At 40.6% G+C, this 23,298-nt stretch overlaps 1 protein-coding gene across 23 annotated transcripts in view; it reads left to right on the top strand.

Annotated features, from left to right (window-relative positions):
• Positions 1–23,298, top strand: part of RIMBP2 (RIMS binding protein 2) — an 883,237-nt gene that overhangs the window by 659,964 nt on the left and 199,975 nt on the right. For 17 of the 23 annotated variants that reach the window (XM_073628097.1, XM_073628121.1, XM_073628164.1 and 14 more), the window contains 3 exons: positions 345–365; positions 6,612–6,816; positions 15,136–15,287. In XM_073628097.1, the coding sequence (XP_073484198.1) occupies positions 345–365; positions 6,612–6,816; positions 15,136–15,287 (378 nt within the window). The remainder of the gene's footprint in view (positions 1–344; positions 366–6,611; positions 6,817–15,135; positions 15,288–23,298) is intronic. The other 6 variants (XM_073628271.1, XM_073628113.1, XM_073628227.1 and 3 more) reach the window with 1 other exon arrangement.

The raw sequence follows: 23,298 nt of genomic DNA, 5'->3' as shown, positions 1-23,298 counted from the left end.
AGAAATATGGCAAACAAAGTATTATGAGTAAGTGAAATATCTCAAAATGTAACTGTTGTGTAAGAAATGGAAACATTTACAACAGTGATCATTATTGAACTATAAAATACCTCACTGTGTTAAGTAAATATATATTTTTTATATAGAATTACTCATGCTGGCATTATCAGACTCTCAGCCATTTTGTGATGTACAGCAGTGTGTTGTGCATGCAATATGAAGGTGATAATTGTGATAATTATTTTCTTTGTTTTTGGCTCAAAACTGTTTGTTGATTTGCTGTAGTTTTATTTTATTTTTGATATTGTGTTTTGTCTGGACTTATTGCTTTACCTTTCACCCAGAACACATTGGACAGCATGCAGGTATTTGAAATGTGTATTTGTGGCTCTGCCCTTGCCATCTGCCCCACCCCCCTCCTCCCTCCCCGTGCATGTACCCTGTTGTTGAATCATTCTTATAGGCATGCTAAGTAAATGTAGCCTTGGAAATGACTCTGGCTAAGAACACATTTTGGGGCTTATGTATAAAAAGTGGAGCACTGAAAATTATCAGAACTTTGCTTCCATTTCAAATCTGAACCAGAAATTGACAGTTGTGACCTGATTGGTTAGTTGGAATGAGCAGCATTTTTATAAATGAGCCCTATCATGTGACATATAGACTTGTTCAAGTGCCTTTTATGCCAGCCACGGCATTAAATGGCTCCCACTAACTGCACCATTTTCTCTTTTATGAACTTACAGAGCCAGTAGTACTATAGCTGGTACATAATCCCAGTCTTCCAAGTTGACCCAATATAACAGGTTTGTGCCATTAATACTAACAACTGACACTGGGCATGCTCTTTGCATGGTCTTTAATCATAAACTATGAAACGCATCTACCGCATGTTACATTTATCTGTAAACAGATAATGGTGAGATCTGTTTTAGTAATTGTATTATTTAAATAAAAAGCAACAGGTGTTGCTATGGTACTGCATAAAACATATAAACTGAGAACATATTTTCTGTTCCCAGTCATTGGACATGACAGTCCAATAACAATAAAAATATATAAATAAAAAAGGAGAAAATAAAATATCACTGTTGATAACAACAGTCAGTCATTTGTCAATTTTTAATTCTCCTGGATTATAGCTACATTTTACTAGTAGTCAATATCTGTAGCTGTTTTATCTTTCTTTGCTCCATTTTTTTTCAAAATAAATAAGGCCCACTGTCTCATTTTCAATAATGTTCATAAGACAAAACCATTCGATGTATTTCTTTTGATGACTAGTTGTTATTTCTAGAGTTTGTGCAGGCATAGGGCAGTTTCATTCATGTTTTACTTACTCCATATAATACAAAACTAGCAAGACATGTTGGGCAGCACACAGGCATTCAATTTCTAGCCCAAAAAGCACTTAGTCTCAATCTTTCTTGCAAATTCTATAGTAGCAAGTTGAAATGACTTGATAAAATGGCTTGCTTAGTTTGGCCATACAAAATGCTTTTGATAGTGTCAAAATATGATTGTAATACATGTTCTTATCTCTTCATTTTCTATTATTCTGGCTCTGTTTGTCTTTATACTAGCACAAGGTTCCAATCCCTTATATAATTAAGACATTAAAAAAGGTATATAAGAATGGTTCAACAACCTTTATGTAATCTATTCTTGAATTCAGATCACCATAAATATACAATCAGTAAGCTGAATTTAAAGCTGTTTACCGGTAGCAGCATAATGTGGGGTTTATTTGATCTGTTTGAGCGCTAACTTTCAGGAAAGAAATTTGCATGATTCTCCCTTCAACACAGACAGTGCTGACAGCAAATCCCTCCTGCCGATAAATTGTCTGCTCCCGGCGGGAGGGCGGGGATAGGCAAAGGCAACCGTCCCCAGCAGAAGAAGACAGTGATTATTGCTTAGTGGCTATAGCAGCCACTAGCAATAATCGCAAGTGAATCCGGCAGGCTGGTTGTACCCAAGTTGATCGATCGATCAACTTGGTACATTCAGCCTGCCCAAACACGGTTCGAATTTTGGGCGGTCCAGCAGGAATCGGCCAAGATTCAAACAGTCTAATTTGCCCCATTTAGGGGATTTCCCTTACCATCCTGTCCTGTCCTAAATCCAAAACAGGAAATTGAGAGGATTCCTGTTTGAAAGATTTTTAATCTGAAGGTTTGTCCCCATTGGATGATTTACTCTCACTTCACGCTGTGATGATTTTGGATTTCTCCTCACTTTCCGTCTTGGTGACAACAGGACAGCAGTAAAAACTTGACAGAAGGACTAACCTTTCCCCATTCTATCTAAGACTAAAAAAGGGTTGCATTTACATTTGCTTCCGGCATGCTAAAGTGGCCTCTTACGTAGTCAGTATTAACATAAATAATTTAAACATGCCGTGAGACTTTGTCACTTTACCCATTCAGTCCAAAGTAACTGGGTCTCTTTAAAACACACTCCTTGATCCACCTACGTAGCACTCCCAAACTGCTGTCACAGCCACCACAAAATACTCCTTGTTAGTTCCATGTCATATGATGTTGGAGTTTTCACAGGATTGATGATGTCACCCCCTCCGTCGTGTGACAATGTTAGGACCTGACAATTAGCCACTAAGCCAATGCATAATGGGAAGAGGGAACCTTCTACCTTATACGTAGAAACACCTGGTTATTCATGGTTGCTACCATGCAGAAAGAAGCAGTGGGTGAGCACTGTGAAGTTGATTATAGGTGGGTTGGGATACTGTCACTTTGCCTTCAATGGAGAAAGTGATAGAGTCTCTTTTCAGTGCTACTCCAGAGCTATCAAATGGCTTAGGTGAAACAATCCAAATAAAACCTTTTACATCATATGGGTTTAGCAGCTTTTCATGGTATTAGTAGGAATAATGGCTTCTTGCAAGTTGTTGCAAGAATGTTGTAGATATAAAACAAATTGTGACACCCAAACCTCTATTTAATGTAGAGTTACATAAAGTAGACTTTTTGTACTTCTAGAGGGTTTATTATATTGAATAAAGGTATTTGTGTGCATTATTTTTCTGATGTCAATGTAGTGATTATTTGAATAGCTCTGCTATTGGGAACATTATCATCTGGGCTGCTGTTGCCTTTCCATGGCAAGTTGGACCAGTCCTTTTGTGGTTCCATAAATATGTCAGGACGTTTCCTTCTCAATGATCATATTTTATACAATAGATGTGGGCATGTTTTCTTGAAATATTTAGTACATCGTCGATTAAAATGAATTTTTTTCTCATAAGTTTGTTGCTCACTGGCAGGAATATCTTTTTTTCTTTTTTTTTGAGGCTGCTTTTTTAAACATTGGTGGACATTATGCAAATCTCAGCAGGCATGGCTAAAGTTAGTAAAAAAGTAGATTTGTGTGGTGGTGACCTGAATTCAAGCATTACTCACTGTATTTCTGAGAGGTTGTAGATTTGTGTGCTTAGCTACAGTGTTTAGAAAGTATTTTTTAACCAGTGCTATTGAGTGATTACCTTTTTTAATCTATAACTATAGTTACTGCTGTTCTGTCTCCTTTCTATATATTACAGCAATACAAAGTAATATATTACAAAGTCATCTGTAAAATTCAAATTTCACCATGCTAAATATATCAATATAAAATAAAATTGGCTCCTAATGGTTCATAATGTAAGATTTAGTAGTCCCAGACTTTGGTGTGTTTTTGTTTTTAGCTACATCATTTTATTTAATCCCACTAGAGACACTCCCATTAAATCTTCTGTTTTTATATACCGTATATACTCGAGTATAAGTTGACCGGAATATAAGCCGAGGCACCTAATCTTACCACTAAAAACTGGGAAAACTTATTGACTTGAGTATAAGCCTAGGGTGAGAAATGCGCAGCTACTGTAAGTGGAAAGCGGGTCAACAATGCCCATTTGCAGCCTCATTGTGCCCATTTGCAGCCTCACTGTGCCCATTAGCATCCTCACTGTGCCCATTAGTATCCTCACTGTGCCCATTTGCATGCCTCACTGTGCCCATTTGCAGCCATAGGTCCCCCGAACTTCAAACTCGGTAGTTAAGAGTTCCCAGATGCCCCCCTAGCTGCAGCCAAAATTTGGGTTCTCAGGACCCAAAGGGTCCCGAAATGACATTGCTGCAGATGGACACAGTTGATCCGAATTTGGGGCCCCGTATCCCGGGGCCACTTGGTGCTAGAAAAACCAGTGGAACTAGCACTACAACATATCCAAATCTGGGGTTCCTAGCACCAAGTGGCCCGGATACGGAAAATGGTTCGGAAAATGTCAAGCACTTTTCTGCAGCAGAGAATGACATTATCTGAACCGAATTTGGGGCCCCATATCTCGGGGGCACTTAGTGCTAGGAACCCCAGCTTTGGATATGTTGTAGTGCTAGTTCCACTGGGTTTGCACACCAGATTTGGGGTTCCTAGATACGGGGCCCCAAAGTTGGTTCGGAAAGTGTCATTCTTTGCACCAGAAAAGTGCTTGACTCGAGTATAAGCCGAGGGAGGCACTTTCAGCACAAAAAAATGTGCTGAGAAACTCGGCTTTTACTCGAGTATATACGGTATGCTATGCTCCTTGAAGAGTCCTGTTTAGGGTCTCTAAAGATTCAAAGTCATCTAGTTTCTGCAGTAGAAGACAGAATATACTCACCTCTCCAGCACCTGCTTTCTCCTACCTGTTCTCTGTTTCATCCTCTAAGCCCCGTTAGCATTGTTAACAAATCCTGGAGTGTTGAATGCTTTTGTACCTCTGGGCTGGTTTCTTCCTCTGAACCACTACCACTGCAGAACTCCGTAGTGCCATAGGGGTCAGTGGAGAAAACAGAATTCAGGAGAAACACAGACATCCTAGAAGTGGCACAGAAGTGACAAATGCTTTCAGAGGTTGCACCACTGGAATGGAGAAGGATTAAGTACACTCTGGAGGAGATTTACTAAAACTGGTGCACACAGAATCTAGTGCAGCTGTGAATAGTAACCAATCAGCTTTGAGCTTTAGCTTTTTCAATTAAGCTGTGACAATAAAACCTGGAAGCTGATCGGTTACTATGCAGAGCTGCACCTGATTCTGTGTGCAGCAGTTTTAGTAAATCTCCCCCTCTGTCTTCTATTGCAGGCAATTTAATGTTTTAAATCTTTAGAGATCCTGACAGGGTTTGCTTAATGTGGGGTTTTCAGAATTTCCTTTATGTTTAGAAAAATGCTGAATTGTAAAGATGTTACATTTTGTATATCTTCTCAACATGCTTATTTAACCACTTTACCTCTGGTAAGTTTACCCCCCCCCCCTTTGTGACCAGGCCATTTTTTGCAGTATGGCACTGCGTTGCTTTAACTGACAATTCCACGGTCATACGACACTGTACCCAAATAAAACTGATGCCTTTTTTTTTCCACAAATAGAGCTTTCTTTTGGTGGTATTTGATCACCTCTGCATTTTTTTATCATTTGCGCTATAGACAAAAAAAGACCAACAATTTTGAAAAAAAACAAACAAATTTTTTACCTTTCTAATATAAAACCTATCAAATAAAAAAATTGAAAAAATCTAATGTCTTTATAAATTTAGGCCAACATGTATTCTGCTACATATTTTTGGTAAAAAAATCCCAATAATCGTATATTGATCGGTTTGTGCAAAAGTTATAGCGTCTACAAGCTATGGGATATTTTTATTTATTTATTTACTACTAATGGCGGCAGTCAGCGACTTATAGCAGGACTGCGATATTGCGGTAAACATTCTGACACTTTTGACACTTTTTGGGGACCAGTGACACTAATACAGTGATCAGTGCTAAAAAGTATGCACTGTCACTGTACTAATACCACTGGCTGGGAAGGGGTTAACATCAGGGGCGATCAAAGGGTTAACTGTGTTCTTAGCATGTGTTTTTCTAAACTGTGGGAGGTGCTTTTACTAGAGGAAGACATGGATCCTAGTCCCTGCTTTGCAGAGACACAGGATCCATGCCTTCCCTCCTGTCAGAACAGCAAACTGCCTTGTTTACATAGGCAGATAGCCGTTCTGCCTCTCTGCTGAATAATCAGCAGGCGCCGGTGGACATCGAGCCCACGGTACCCGCTGCTGGGCTCCTGCCGCTGGCATTGCAGATGTTTTCCCCTACCCGGAAGAGCTGGATCACGTATGTGTGTGTGTTATATATACATATCATGATCGGGCACAGAGGTCCCGCCCTGTAGCAGTAAGACTACTATAGGGCGGACCTTAAGCAGTTAATAAGGCATGGCAATGTTGTACACACTGCAATAAACCAAACCAGACACTGAGAAATCTTCTTGCATTGATCTGATGGTAGTGAACTGAATTCTGATTGATTGTTTTGGCATTATTGCAATTTGACCATGAATCCTGCTCTAGTATTTTTTTTTTTTTAATTATTAGGTGTTTGTTGTTTGATGATTAATAAGTCTATTTATGGTGTCACTGGTTCCAGGGTAATAATTAAACAGCATTTTTATCCATACTGGTTTAATCGAAAGAATCAGTGCATTTCTTGTTTCTAAACCATTGCTATGGTGCACAATCATTAATGGCAAATAAGTATTTTGTTCAATTAGTTGCTCCTTTTTGTAGGCCAAGGTTCGAGAGCTGGAAGAGAAATGTCGGATTCAGAGTGAACAATTCAATCTCCTTTCCCGAGAGCTGGAAAAGTTTCGTCAGCAAACTGGAAAAATTGACTTGTTTAGTGGTAACGCTCTGTATAATTCTGATGCGCCTATTTCCCCCAATAAGACTCTCACCCAGTTAATAAATGGAATAACCACTACTATTGGAAAAGGTGAGTTGGAACAAATGTTGGATAACTGAAATACAAAAATGAATGGTATATACTGTATATATCATGTTAAATCAAGTCCTGGTATAACACTACCAACAAAATGCAATAGATGTTAAATGCTGAATTAACTATAGTAAAAATAAGAACTGTAAAAAACAATTCTGCGCACAAATGAATAGAACCTAAGATAAATGCACATATATATATATATATATATATATTAAACTCCAATACATTTCATGCAATCAATCATATACCTAAGTGTTCACTATTGAGTAAATGGACCAAACTACATCAGTAAAAGTAAAATAACAATAGAGAAATAAAGTCATTAAATACAAAGTGCAAGTCCATGAAAAAAGTCTACCAAAAACACTATATCCTGTGAGGAAATGTGTGACAAGAAAACCTCCACCGTGCTTTTACCTTGCGCACACTCTCACCCTCTAAATATGAACCCCACAACAAAGGTCATATTGTGCTTTGTTATAAAACGCCCAGGTCTGTTTTCCCCTTGGACTGCTTTCAAAAGTCTTACTCTCTTTCAATGATCTTTCATTTGTTTATTCCAGCAATGGTCATTGGCTCAGGTGGCATATGTTTAACCAATCTACCAAAAAAGGCAAAACTGGCATAGTGCTCAGAAATGAATTGAACTTACATGAATGAATGAAAAGAACCGTATGTCTCTTTAAATCATAGTGGTGCTGCTGCTTAACTTAACAGTTCTGCCCATCTTAAAGGAGAAGTACAGCCAAAGCTCATTTGGCTGTACTTCTCCTTTAAGATGGGCAGAACTGTGCACTCCTGTGACCCGTTTTCAGCTAAAGCCCACTGTCAGCTGACGTCACAGAGCCAGTCCAGGCTTGGGCAAGATTGCGATCCGCCCCCACATGCCTGGACCTGCTTGGCTTCTCAGCAAGCCGCTGAGAGCCTGAGCTGGCTGCTCCTGCCCCCTCCGCAGCCCAGCACTCCAGTGACAGTCACCAGCTCTGAGAACCGAGCAATCAGCGTTGTTTGATCTCTCGGTACTCAGTCTTAGAGCCAGTGGTTCTCAGTCTTAGAGCCAGTGGTTCTCAGTTTTAGAGTCAGTGGTTCTCAGTCTTAGAGCCAGTTGGAGACAGATGCAGCATCGGATCGATGCTGCATCCACCTAGGTAAGTATGAATCTATAAAACAACAAACTCATACTTTTCTTTTAATGATAGCTCCTAACTTTAGAACCACGTCAGCCAGCTAGAGCGTTGGTTCATTTTGAAATATAGGTGGTTGAGAGGAAATCGTTTTAAAAAACCTGAAAGCTTAGCATATAGCTTTGTCCTCCAAGTTATCCTCTAATTTAATGTTCAATATTTCTCTGTGACTCAGCAGCTTAATTACTGAATTGTCCTCTTATATTTTGGCTCTGATTCTCAAAAATATTACAGCATGAGTTATTGGAGTGATGTCATTTGGCTTTTCATAGATTTTTAAAGCGTATATAAACCCAAAAGGAAAAATGTACTATATTACTGCTTACCAATCATTAAATGTGGTGGCTGCATTCATTTCTTTCCCCAAGCTTTATACCTTTATTTTCTGGATATTCTAATATTTTCTAATATTCCAATATTTTTCTCCTTGTCAAAAAGGTTTTTATTAGTTGAGCATAAAAGTTTAATACAATTAGGCACAATAAGTACTAATAATATAATATAACAGAAATGATAAATGGTACAACTCATTGGCTTATTAATTCATTACAACCAGGTAATCAGTACAATATCTTCCATTTAACATTTGGTTACTGTCTGACCAAGGAGATGAAGGAGATTTTATGTTAAAATAAATTGTCTTATTTGTCTTTTTTCTGTCACTTTTTAAATAGCTTTTTTTTTTTCTTCTTTGGTTCCTTCAGGCTATTAATTAGGGGGAGGGGGTAATTGCTAACAGGTGCCTGCAGTCTATATAACTGTGTGTAGGACTCATCCTGAGCCTGCTCATTGTGAAGCTGTAGGAACTTAAACCAAGTGGAACTTTTCTAAGTGGTGAGTTAAAAAACAGAGTTTAAAACAGGAGATTATAACAGGGGTCATAGTACCTGTGTAGTGTGAGTATCTGAGTGTTGTCTGAGTAGTGTGTGTGGATCGTTAGTACTTGTGTATTGTGTACTGTATACTTGAGTATTGCGAGTGCACGTAGGTCTGCGACTGTTCTGCAAGTGCACGTAGGTCTGTGAGTACCTGTGTATTGTCTTGTTGTGTACCTGTGTATTGTCTTGAGTATTAGTGCCAGGAAGCTAGCTGTTAGGTAATTTGGACAGGGTAAAATCCCCAATCCTCACTAAATTTAATAGGTACGATGCCCGGCGGGTGTGGAGAGGCGACTCTTTGTACATCTTGCCGCATGTATGCGTTTTTTGATCATCCGATCGAGGGCGAATACTGCTGTGCAAAATGTAAGCACATTGTTTCCCTGGAAGCCCAGGTTCTGAATCTGGGGAAGCAACTGTCAGCACTGAGAAGTCCCTCCATACTAAAGGTGAGCCAGGAACGTACACGGCAGGTGCCGGCAGGGGCCAGCACAGAGGCGGGTGGAGACAAAGAGGTGCAGGCACTAGCAAAGAGTAGATGGGTGACAGTCAGGAGGGGTAGAGGGGGAAGTGCCAGGGAGGCCGATCCAGGACTGGAGCATCCCAATAAGTACGCTACTTTGAGTGACATTGGTGAAACCAGTCTGGGACCAGCACTGCTGGAGCTGAGGGACTCTCCTAGCTGCCGGGGGAAGAACTCCTCCAGTGAGAGTGGGGGGGCAGCAAAGGGAAAGGAAAGACAGATTCTGGTGGTAGGGGACTCAATTCTTAGAAGGACAGAGAGGGCAATCTGTAACCAAGACCTGAAGCGCCGAACAGTATGTTGTCTACCGGGCGCTCGGGTTCGGCACATCACGGATCTTGTGGACAGATTACTGGGAGGGGCTGGGGAAGACCCGGCTGTCATGGTGCACGTTGGCACCAATGACAAAGTCAGAGGCAGATGGAGTGTCCTAAAGAATGATTTTAGGGACTTAGGAGCTAAATTGAGGAAAAGGACCTCCAAGGTAGTATTCTCAGGAATATTACCAGTACATCGAGTCACACCAGAAAGGAAGAGGGAGATTAGGGAAGTAAACAAGTGGCTGAAGAGCTGGTGTAGTAAGGAGGGGTTTGGGTTCCTGGAGGACTGGGCCGACTTCTCAGTCGGTAACCGGTACTATAGAAGGGACGGACTGCACCTAAATGAGGAGGGTGCAGATCTGCTGGGAATGAAGATGGCCAAAAAGTTAGAGGGGTTTTTAAACTAGGCGATGGGGGGGAGGGTCCAGAGGCAGAGATAGCCAGCGCGGAAGATATTCCAGAGGGTAGTATTGGGGGCATTAGTGGCAGGTTAACCAAAGCACAAAAACACAAGGTGAGTATAGTAGCAAGTCCTAGTTGCATTCTCGAAACACCCAATACGAGGACAATATGCGACTGGTCTAAACTATGTGGCATGTTCACCAATGCCAGGAGCATGGCAGACAAGATGGGTGAACTAGAGATACTGTTGTACGAGGAGGATTTGGATTTTGTGGGAATTTCAGAGACCTGGTTCAACAGCTCTCATGATTGGCTGGCAAACATTAAAGGGTATACCCTATACCGCAAGGATAGGGAGGGTAAAAAAGGGGGAGGGGTATGCCTATATATCAAGAATAATGTACAAGTGAATGTGAGAGATGACATCACTAAGGGAGCTAGGGAGGAGGTGGAATCCTTATGGGTAGAGCTCCAAAGGGATGAAGCTAAGGGGAAAATAATACTTGGAGTATGCTATAGGCCCCCTAACCTGAGGGAGGAAGTGGAGACGGATCTCCTATCACAAATTGGATTAGCAGCAAGGATGGGAAGTGTTATCATAATGGGAGATTTTAATTATCCAGACATAGACTGGGTGGAGGGAACCGCGCATTCATTTAAGGCTCGCCAATTCCTTAATGTCTTGCAGGACAATTTTATGGGTCAGATGGTAGACGCACCAACTAGAAATAAAACATTACTGGATCTACTGATTACCAACAATACAGACCTGATCACAGATGTGGAAATACGGGGCAATTTAGGTAACCGCGATCACAGGTCAATTAGTTTCAGTATAAATCACACAAATAGGAAACATAAAGGGAATACAAAGACACTGAATTTCAAAAGAGCCAACTTCCCTAAACTACAAACCTTGCTAAAAGGCATAAACTGATATAAAATATTAGGAACAAAGAATACGGAGGAGAGATGGGTTTGCTTTAAGAGCACATTAAATAAGGGCATTAGCCAATGTATCCCATTGGGTAATAAATTTAAAAGAGCGAACAAAAGTCCTGGATGGCTTAACTCCAATGTAAAAATGCATATAAAAGCAAAGCAGAAGGCCTTCAAAAAATACAGGGTTGAGGGATCATCCTCAGCATTCAGACTTTATAAAGAATGCAACAGGAAATGTAAGGGTGCAATTAGGACGGCTAAGATAGAACATGAAAGACACATAGCGGAGGAGAGCAAAAAAAATCCCAAGAAATTCTTTAAGTATGTAAACAGTAAAAAAGGGAGGACAGACCATATTGGCCCCATAAAGAATAAGGAAGGACATCTGGTTACAAAGGATGGGGAGATGGCAAAGGTATTGAATTTATTCTTCTCCTCAGTCTTCACGAGTGAATCAGGGGGCTTCAGTAACCAAAACTGCAGTGTTTATCCTCATGACACAACACAGGAAGCACCTCCATGGTTAACAGAGGACGGAATTAAAATTAGACTTGAGAAACTTAACATTAATAAATCACCGGGACCAGATGGCTTGCATCCAAGGGTACTTAGGGAACTCAGTCAAGTGATTGCCAGACCGTTGTTCCTAATTTTTACAGATAGTCTACTGACTGGAATGGTACCAGCTGATTGGAGAAAATCCAATGTAGCACCAATATTTAAAAAGGGCCCAAAATACATCCCTGGGAATTACAGACCAGTTAGCCTAACATCAATAGTATGTAAACTCTTGGAGGGGATGATAAGGGACTATATACAAGACTTTAGTAATAAGAACGGTATCATTAGCAGTAATCAGCATGGATTCATGAAGAATCGTTCTTGCCAAACCAATCTATTAACCTTCTATGAGGAGGTGAGTTGCCATCTAGATAAAGGAAGGCCCGTAGACGTGGTGTATCTGGATTTTGCAAAAGCATTTGACACAGTTCCCCATAAACGTTTACTGTACAAGATAAGGTCCATTGGCATGGACCATAGGGTGAGTACATGGATTGAAAACTGGCTACAAGGGCGAGTTCAGAGGGTGGTGATAAATGGGGAGTACTCGGAATGGTCAGGGGTGGGTAGTGGGGTTCCCCAGGGTTCTGTGCTGGGACCAATCCTATTTAATTTGTTCATAAACGATCTAGAGGATGGGATAAACAGTTCAATCTCTGTATTTGCAGACGATACTAAACTAAGCAGGGCAATAACTTCTCCGCAGGACGTGGAAACCTTGCAAAAAGACCTGAACAAATTAATGGGGTGGGCGACTACATGGCAAATGAGGTTCAATGTAGAAAAATGTAAAATAATGCATTTGGGTGGCAAAAATATGAATGCAATCTATACACGGGGGGGAGAACCTCTGGGGGAATCTAGGATGGAAAAGGACCTGGGGGTCCTAGTAGATGATCGGCTCAGCAATGGCATGCAATGCCAAGCTGCTGCTAACAAAGCAAACAGAATATTGGCATGCATTAAAAGGGGGATCAACTCCAGAGATAAAACGATAATTCTCCCGCTCTAAAAGACTCTGGTCCGGCCGCACCTAGAGTATGTGGTCCAGTTCTGGGCACCAGTCCTCAGGAAGGATGTACTGGAAATGGAGCGAGTACAAAGAAGGGCAACAAAGCTAATAAAGGGTCTGGAGGATCTTAGTTATGAGGAAAGGTTGCAAGCACTGAACTTATTCTCTCTGGAGAAGAGACGCTTAAGAGGGGATATGATTTCAATTTACAAATACCGGACTGGTGACCCCACAATAGGGTTAAAACTTTTTCGCAGAAGAGAGTTTAACAAGACTCGTGGCCACTCATTAAAATTAGAAGAAAAGAGGTTTAACCTTAGACTACGTAGAGGGTTCTTTACTGTAAGAGCGGCAAGGATGTGGAATTCCCTTCCACAGGCGGTGGTCTCAGCGGGGAGCATTGATAGCTTCAAGAAACTATTAGATAAGCACCTGAATGACCGCAACATACAGGGATATACAATGTAATACTGACACATAATCACACACATAGGTTGGACTTGATGGACTTGTGTCTTTTTTCAACCTCACCTACTATGTAACTATGTAACTATGTTGGACCAGAGCTTTGGAGATATTGTTTTATTAAATCATTACATAGGTAAAATATAGTAAAAATTAGTTTAAGATGTAAGAAAGAGGAAAGGAAAGAATAGTAGGAAAGAGAAATAGAAGAGAAAGAGTCCACAGAATTGATCCAGGTAACATGGCATGATTTTGTTGATATTAAGAACGCTATATTATCATAATAATGGGGTGAAGAGTTTCCTTAGCTACCACGGTTTAAGAATTGAATTATCAAATATTGGCGATAAATGATACTTAATCCAAGGGTTCCAAGTTTTTTCAAATATAGGAATTTGGTCTCTTTCTATTGCCTGCATTTTGGCATGTGACATGAAAGTGTTTAGTCTGTGTTTGGTCTCGGGTATTTCTAAGTTGGCAGACCTGCATGCCTTTGCTATCGTCTGTTTTGCAGCAGTGAGCAGTTGAGTAAAGAGTTTAAATTGATTATGTGTGAGACAATCTGGTTTTAAGTTGAGTAAGCCTATGACAGGATCTGGTTGCAATTTTAGTTCAAACATTCTGGAGGCAATTTCAAATATTTTTCCCCAAAACGTTTGTACCGTCTGGCAGGACCACCATATATGCATATGAATTCCAATATTTTTCTAATACGTATAATATTTTCACCTGAAATTATCAGCTTCTTTATATAAATTAGTATCTACTGTATTTATTGTAAATAAAACATACATTTTGCAATTAATATGTTAGATGTTTTTTATGCATTCACATACAAGTCTGCCATGCAAATAAGACATTCCCCAAGGAGCGTTCCCTGAAGTCTCCCTAAGTTTATTGTTTGTCAATTTTTATGTCCCACTTAAGAATAAATCATTTGGGCCTATCTAACAAGACAAGATATGTGTAGTGCAGTAACCCATAACATAACATTTATAACAACATTCATCTTTCTGCTGCCTAATATTAAAAAATGCCTAACTTCATGGATAACTGGCCGTTTACAATACTAGACCATTACTTTATCACTCCAGTAAACAATAAATGTAGATGAAAGAAGATTTTATCACAAGCCAATAAGCATGACAAAAATTGTCTGATTGCAGATAGACTCCAAAATTGTACTTAGGGACAGGTTTAAAGTGCATTGACATACAATGTACCACCAATGCCTTGAGAGCTTTATCTCTTTGTTAGGACAGAGGGAGAGCAACTCTAGTTTACAACTGATAAATTAAGATCTGCCACCACACTACAGGGAGGGTTGATTATGGTAAACATAACTCTTCAACCTCTTCCTTAACATTACATAGAAGATGAGAGCTAAATGAGATTTTTCAGCTATTAAAACCCAAGTAAAAGACAAGCAGCAATTTCGTTTTTGTTTAAGTTATGCTATGTGAATTTCCGGAAACCTGTAACAAGTATAAAGTAGGTGCTATATCAGCTTGGCTGCAGAAGTGAAAGTACCTTTTAGTTTTTAACCCTTTGTCTTCATTTTATTTTCATGAATTGCATCAGTTCTATGGACTAACTAATCCCTGCATAAAGTATTTTACCTTCTTGGCGCTGACAGTACCCATATATGCGGCCTGTCGGCGGATGGGCCTTTACACAGTGCCACATATATGCAGCCACTCTTTGTTATCTACTTACCATGCTGAGAGCGCGCTCCCTGCATGCTGCCAAAACGGTAGCTGGGATGGGTATGCTTCAGATTTATACTTGACAGCCAATCACAGCGATCACATGACTTGAATGCCTGCCTCCGCCTATCGGCTTTAAGGGTCAGAAGAGGGTCGACGTCAAGAGGTTAAATAGAGTCTGTGAAAGAAAGGTTTACAAATAAGATGTACAATTTCATAGCAAAGTTTCCATAGGGTGTATGAATGTCTTGATAATCTGGTTCAAACCAAACCTATTGGTAAACCTTCTATAACTCTTTGTGTTTTCTTTTATATAGGACATGAAAGTCCAACAGGTAGCCGGTCTTTAATTTCTGAATTTATACGCCCTCTTCAAATAACAGGAGAAAAGCCGGAACAACTATCTGTAAAGCCCATTTTTCTGTCAAGATCCCGATCTGGCAGCTCAAGGCGCAGGTTTGAATCCGATGTAAGTTTACTAAATTAGCCATTGATAATCTATTGCAAGAGATTGTCCTGGTTCTAAGAAGAAAATAACACCATCTTCAATGCAACAAAATTAGATTGCTCTACTGCACTACCCAACATTTGTGCAGGAACTATTTTTGGTGCACTGAGGTGCATTGACAGCCTATTCAAGTGAATGTATCTTAATGCTCATGCAACACACTGCAGTGGACCACTCTGGTCTAACTGGGCCATCACTGCCTGTAGCTGCAGCACCTGTGGAGTATTTTATCTTCAAACTTTGCAACCAAAGCTTACCAGTTTAACTTTTACGTGTGCTCTGTACTTCAGCTCCTATCAGCCTTCTAATCTCTAATGAACACATAGAGCAGTTGCACAGTATGAGGGGAGAGAATAGACCATTAATACCTGACTTGAACAATTTCACTGCTTAGAGGATAAATTACTCTAGAGTGGCTGTAACCAAATAGGTCATTTTAACCTGTAGATGCCGGCATAACACATATATGCAGCATCATAAAGGTGGGCCTTCTTCCAAGGTGCCACAAAGAGGTCAGTGAGGGCTTTTTCTTTTTAAACTTGTTTTATTGAAAGAAACAGAAGACGCATACAGGTTATATACAGTGAAAAACATAAGAACACATCTCAGTAATCCATCCATTACGTAGTATTTTACATTAGAGTATGAGTTTACCAGTATTTTTAAGGAGAAAACACGGTTACCTATTAAATTTACATATTATGAAAAGTCTCTTCAGCGTTGTCACCCTTACAAATACTCCATCATTAGAGAAGGAGCCTAGATATTAAACTTAGCAAAGAGTCACTTGTGTCTTGTGAGTCTAGCTATGGGCCCCAAATTTTGGTGAATTTCGTAGGGCAGCCCCTAGCCTCATAAGTTAATTTGTACAACGGGAGATGTTGGTTTATAACTTGTTTCCACAGACCAATATGTACGGGTTCAGACCGAGTCCAAGACAGTACTACCATTTTCCTGGCATAATAAAGTAGTAGCCGCAATAACAATTTAGTCTTAGTAGGAAGCTCAATGTACCCAAACACCCCTTGGAGACACCACCTGGGGCTGCAGATGTTGGGGAGCTCAAAGGTATCTGTGATAAATGCGGTGACTGTTGACCAAAATGAGCTGATCCTATTGTAGGACAATATCATATGGATAAAGTCTCCCTGTTCCATCTCGCATTTATGACAAATGGGAGATAGCCGCCTATGCATCAGAAAAAGTCTTTTTGGGGTATAGTACGATCGGTGGAAATACTGTAGCTGTATTAATTTATCCCTAGCAGAAATAACAGTATCTAGATAGGAGCTACAGACTTCCTTCCATTCCTCAAGTGTAAGATCAGGTATGTCCGCCACCCACCTTGCATAAGCCATTTTGTCAGGTACTCACCAAGGCCGAGATGCTGAGAGGGGCTCCCCTTGCAGCTGAGCACACTCTACCCCTAAAAGTGGTACAGAGGGTATAGGGCACAGAGAGGCACGGGTTACCAGCAGGTAGATGGGACTTGCATGAAGATCTCCTGTAGGGCTGATGTACTGTGCAAGGGTGGTCTTGGCACCAAGCTGGAATAGGAAGCCCGGCTGGGGCTCTAACATCAAAGATCCAGACGTAGAGACTGGAGCAGAGTCTTGAGGAGGAGGCCGAGGGTCAAACACAGAAAGTCCAGCAGAAGCAAGTCCTTTAACACAAGCCGGGGTCATACACAGGAAACAGGTAGTAGAGAAGTCCTTTAAGCAAGCCGGGGTCATACACAAGAAGCAGGTAGTAGAGGAGTCCTTTAGGCAAGCCACGGTCATACACAAGAAGCAGGTAGTAGAGGAGTCCTTAGGCAAGCCGGGGTCAAAGTACTGGAGAAGATCAGAGCAGGTCAGGGTCAATCTGGGTCACAACAGGGAAACACAGGTTAGCAGAACTTGAAACAGAAACACAGGAAGCTTAAAGACAAACCAGCAATTAGACAAGAGGCTGGACCGCCTTTTATAGGCCAGCCAGGGGGATCTCACATTGTGTGCACTTCGGCGCGTACGCGCCCGCGCTGCCACGCTGTATCGTGCACCTGTATGCGCTGACCCACTGTATCATGCACCTGTATGCGCCGGATCAATATTCTGCCACGTAGGCACACAGGGAAGTGCCGATACTAGCACGTCTGGCTTCTGACATTTCTCTCACACCTTTCTATTAGGGGTGATGGTTTGTCTAGTAGCAGGGCATAATAAGTGGAGATACGTTTGGAATGTTCAGGCGAGAGAAGCGCACTCTCCAATCTGGAATTACATAGCTGCACTTCTCTAAGTCCTACCTGAGCCTTGGCCGCATGGCGTAGCTGTAAGTATAGAAAGTGGCACGTATGAGGTACTCTAAACTCCCTTTGCGTTTGTAAAAATATTTTAACCACTTCACCCCTGGAAGATTTTACCCCCTTCCCGACTAGAGCACTTTTTACAATTTGGCACTGTGTCGATTTAACTGGTAATTGCGCGGTCATGCGATGCTGTACCCAAATAAAATGTGCGTCCTTTTTTTCTCACAAATAGAGCTTTCTTTTGGTGGTATTTGATCACCTCTGCGGTTTTTATTTTTTGCGCTATAAATAAAAAAACTGTGACAATTTTGAAAAAAAAACAAAACAATTTTTTACTTTTTGCTATAATAAATATACCCAAAAATGTTTTTAAAAAACAAATTTCTTCATCAGTTTAGGCCAATATATATCCTTCCACATATTCTTGGTAAAAAATATCGCAATAAGCGTATATTGATTGGTTTGTGCAAAAGTTATAGCGTCTGCAAACTATGGGAGAGATTTATAACATTTTTATGGCATTTTTAAATTTTTTTTTTCATAGTAATGGCAGCGATCTGCGACTTTTATTGGGATTACGACATTGTGGCAGACAGATCGGACACTTTTAACACATTTTTGGGACCGTTGACAGTTATACTGTGTAAATGTCACTGGTAGGGAAGGGGTTAACACTAGGGGGCGAGCAAGGGTTTAAATGTGTGTTCCCTCAGTGTGTTCTAACTGTATGGGGATAGGACTGAGTAAAAGAGGAGACATATTGTTGTTCCTATTTACTAGGAACAAACTCTCCCCTGCTGTCAGGAGAGAGTCTCCTCTCCCCTGACAGCACAGGGATTTGTGTTTACACACGCAAATCCCTGTGTTGGCGCTCGTGCACACGATTGCACATGGCCGGCGGCAATCGTGCCCGCCGGCCACGCGTATTGAGTCCCCCGCCGTGCAGCGGGCGCGTATGCGTGCCTCCGGTGGCGCGCACGCCTTCTGGCGGCTCTTAAAGGGCCAACGTACCCATACGGAATTTTGCGCACCCGTGCCACTTTGCCAACGTATATCGGCGTGAGCCGGTCGGCAAGTGGTTAAACACTCCATGCTCAAAAAGCTAGTGGAGATACTTTAGGCCATATCCTGCCCAATGTAAGCAATCTGACAGATCAGCAAAGTGAGGTAAATGAGGGTTAAACCACAGAGGCTGATTGGGAGAGTGTGTGTGGTTGGTTTCATTAAGGATATTCAGACAATGATTATAGATCTGTAGTGAGGTTTTTAGAGTTACAGCCCCCTGTGTAGTGTTAATCGTGCATCTATAGATAAGATTACCCAAAGCTTTAGGAGGATATACTGTAACTGCAGCCTCAGCAGCTACATTTTCCATCTGCGGAAAAAGCTACCAATGAAGGTATACCAGTTGGGCACCAAAGTAATATAAGCATAAATTAGGGTGTGCCAGGCCCCCCTGGAGGTCGGTAACTGTTGAGTCTCCAGGGATAGCCAGGTGCCACGAAAATGAGAGGTGAGACTATAGATTGAAAGTGGTGTTTTTGAATGTAGATTGGGGAGTTAGCTAGGAGATAGAGGAACTAGAGTAAAAACAGTGAGCCCTTTTTTTAATCTGTTGATGCCAACATAACACAAACATGCAGCATCATAGAGATGGACCTTCTTCTGAGGTGCTGCATATACATGCATCAGCATTTGTGCTGGATGCGCGCATCCATCACAGAGACTGAACTGTCATCAACAGCTCTGGTCACATACTCACATGGTCACTGTGATAGCCTGTGATAGGCTATGACAATGATCACTCAGTCGAACCCACCGCCGTACTCTTTCTCCTTCTTACTGGAGAAAAGTATACTGATCAAAATTAGAGTAGCAAGAATTTTGCTTAATTGTGCATGGCTACTATTCAGCTTCTATCTTTTTTTTTTTTTTTTTTTTTTTTAGGAACAGCATGTAATACAGCATTTAGTGATAGTTTTTTATAATGTGCAATTAGTGACACTTTAATTCCAACTACATACATAAAATAGTTGCATAGGTGGGACCTGTTTACCTGCCAAATATTTGTATTTCAGATCATCCAGTTATGAAATTTACACAGCCCTATCAGAGAGCACAGCCCAGTGGAAGACACAGCTTTTTACCATTATAGACTGTAGAAAGATCACAGTGGTCTTTCTCTTTTCCACAGCCTGCTGATTGGACAGTGAAAGAGTAGCAGCAGACTGAGGAGGTCTATTGAATAACAATTACATCTTCATAGGATGGTACTGTGGGTGCATGAATGATAGTAAAGGGTGCCACATCCTAATTAACTAGAATATGTACATATGGAAAGGACATGGACTTTTTAGGCACCAATCACAAAATCAACAAATCCTCTCACAAGACAAACTATATATATATATCCACAAAAGCACACAAAAGTCAACCAGACCACTGTTATCAATATCTGACCAACTCAACATTTTCAAAGCTTAACTGAGCATGCTGAATATAGCGGCTGATTAGTTGGCATATACAGCTGCTCCAGATTCGTGTCTCTCCAGTTTTGCTCAATTCCCTTCAATGTATCTTTTTTTCTCTTAGTCAGAGTAGAAGAATGTAAGGCAAAAAAAAGTTTCTGTGTAAAAATAAATCAATAAGAAAATAAAGATAAGGGCTTAAAGTGTTACTACACCCAGTAATATGAAAATAGTTCATCTGCCCCCCCCCCACACCCCCACAGTGCCCACAGCTTATAAACCTTCTTTTTACATTAAAATATTGATGCTATATACCTCTTTGGCTGATCTGTATACCATGGTCGGTGATAAACTGCACAGTTTCTCCAGTGCTGAGAGTTCAGGTAGGAGGAGATTTTCACTGCTGCCTGTATACACGCCCACATGTGTGATGTCAATATCATGTGACCTGGCTAGTTCAGCTCAACAAGGAAATATTCTCTACAACATAAAAGACAAAAGTGAGCATGTGCAGGTCGACTACTCTGCCTGTGTTAGCTGGCCTTCCCCAGATAGACAGTGCAGGAGGGGAGGATCTATGCATACAGGATAAAACAACCCTTTTTACACAATGCAGAGGATTAACCCCTTAAGTTCCACAGTGAGTATAACAACCATGATTTACTGCATATACAGGCTGATTTTACTATTGTGGGTTTAGTAACACTTCAATATGGTATCTGTGTCAAATGTCATGGTCAGTGAGTTTTTAGATTAGATTTAAAAAAAATATTTTTTATTTAGTGTCAGTGTGTTTAGGTAGGGTAAAAAAGCAAACTGCACTATTTTTTTTGGCCCTACCATGGGGTACAAACAACAAATAATGGACACATATGTGGAATCTCCACAACCGTCAGAAGTAGGGATGGTCCCAATGTTCGAATCGAACGTAAGTTCAACTCGAACACAGAGTGTTCGTTTGTTTGCAGACAGACCGAACATGAGGGGCATGCACGGAAGTTCAAGTGCCGCAGAGCGCCGCATAATGCACTGTGAGATCACAATGTATTGACGGCTGCTGATTGGCCAAAGCATGCACCTGACCTGCATGCTTTGGCCAATCACAACGCGATCTGCTGTGAGAGCCATGATTGTCCAATCATGGCTCAGGGGGCTAAATCCACACCTCACACTATATAAGGCTGCTTACACGGCGCCCGTATGTAGTGTCATATGTGGAGGAGATTGAGAGAACTTGAGCTAGATTAGGCAGGCTAGTTAGTGGTGTGCAGGCAGTTTAATATATATATATATATATATATATATATATATATATACAGTGCAGTCAGCGCAGACTATATAATACAGTGCATTGAAGTGGTTAAGGGGAACCCTATGACAGAATCAAGGAAAAAAATGGCATGAACCCCCCCAAAAAAATCCATACCAGGCACTTTGGGTCTGGTATAGATTTTAAGGGGAACTCTACGCCAAAATTTAAAAAAATTGGCGTGGGGTCCCCCCCCAAAATCCATACCAGACCCTTATCCGAGCAAGCAGCCTGGCAGGCCAGAAAAGGGAGGGGGGGCGAGCGAGCGCCCCCCTCCTGAACCATACCGGGACGCTTGCCCTCAGCATGGATAGAAATGGATAGATTGAGAGCATGTAAGCCTCAAGGGAGCCCACCCCTCCTTAAAGGTAAAGCACACATTGGACACCCAACATTTATGTATAGCTATTGCCATCCTTTTAGCTCATTTAATTGGAAAAATGCTTAAAAACCATTTATCAAAAACCTAATTTATACCTGGACCTCTGCACTCTATACTGCACCTACAGCTCAAGTGGAAGTAAATAATACTATTTCATCAGGTTTTTCTATCATGAACAGGACACATCAGAGATGCCCTATATCCCCTTTGCTGTTTATTTTAATGATGGAAGCATTGAGGATGAAAATGAGGGCCAAACATCAAGCTTGCCACTTTTGCAAATGTTTTTGTTTTTTGTACTAAAACTTGCATGACTCCTAAAACCCAAAATCCAGAAAGAATAAAATATTGGTACGTCTGTGATTCTCCCCATGACAAAATTAGAATGGGAGTCCATGGAGGCGTCCTTCCCTTTTAAATTGCAAAAAAACCCCATTACATATATGGAAATTAAGTTGACTGGCTACTAGGATACATGATTTATTCATAATTTTCCATCACTTTTACAAATAAGTTACACTGTACTTGGTTGGGTAGGATAAATAATCTGAAGATTGTGACTCTCCCTAGATTTTTATTCTTTATAAGTGTCCAGGTCCTATGTCTATCGTGTAATATGGGAATTTATAAAGTTTGTTTGGGGAGGAAAATACCCTAGGTTGTCATACAAACTATTAAATATGACTAAAGAGAAAGGGGGCCTGGGTTTTTCAGATCTCTGTACTATCAGGCGAATGCACTGATATGGATTGTAAATTGGAACCTGCACATTCAAGATAAACTATGGGTTCCTCTAGAAAAGATAATGGCAGACCGGAACCTGGCCCATGCCCCTTGGGTTCACAAGGAGCATAGAGGCCTAATTTCACCCCTGACACAAGCAAAATTAGAGATATGGAACCAACTAAATAAAAAAGGAAGATTAGTACCCTTCCCATCCCTGTTTTTACCAATAGGAGGCTTCCCCTGGTTTGTATCCAGGGAAAAGCTAGCATTTTTTAACACATGTGAAAGTAAAACAGAAATTTAGGTGCTTAAAATTTTTAGAAGGCTCTGATCTGAAACCTCTTTCTGCTTTCAGGAAGGAATGGGGTAGGTCTGTTATGGATGTCTGGAAACATATAAACATAAAAAGTATGTGGATAGTAAAAGTACAAGAAATTAGAGAGGCAGAGGAATAGAGATATTGATGTAACAATGAATTTAAAAAATGTTATGCTCGATGGGCGCCATGGATCATGTTTGCATCCTCTGACACATTAAAACTTGTGTTTATTTAAAGTTATAGTTGGTTTATGTTTGATAATTATTAGTGTTAAGCTTACAACTGGTGATAACAATAACCACGCAATGCAGGTGTTGAGAGTTTTTTCCTTTTTTTTTGTAACTGCTTTTGTGTTTTTTTTTTAATGCATTGGTTTTATATATATATATATATATATATATATATATATATATATATAAAATTTATAATAATAATATAGTATTATATATTGTTTATGTGGTATTAGGATTGTATTTGT

Source organism: Aquarana catesbeiana, linkage group LG01, assembly GCF_042186555.1.
Source record: "Aquarana catesbeiana isolate 2022-GZ linkage group LG01, ASM4218655v1, whole genome shotgun sequence".
In the NCBI taxonomy this organism is placed as follows: Eukaryota; Metazoa; Chordata; class Amphibia; order Anura; family Ranidae; genus Aquarana; species Aquarana catesbeiana.
Note: the sequence above shows the minus strand (reverse complement) of the source record. Positions and strands in the feature narration are given on the sequence as shown.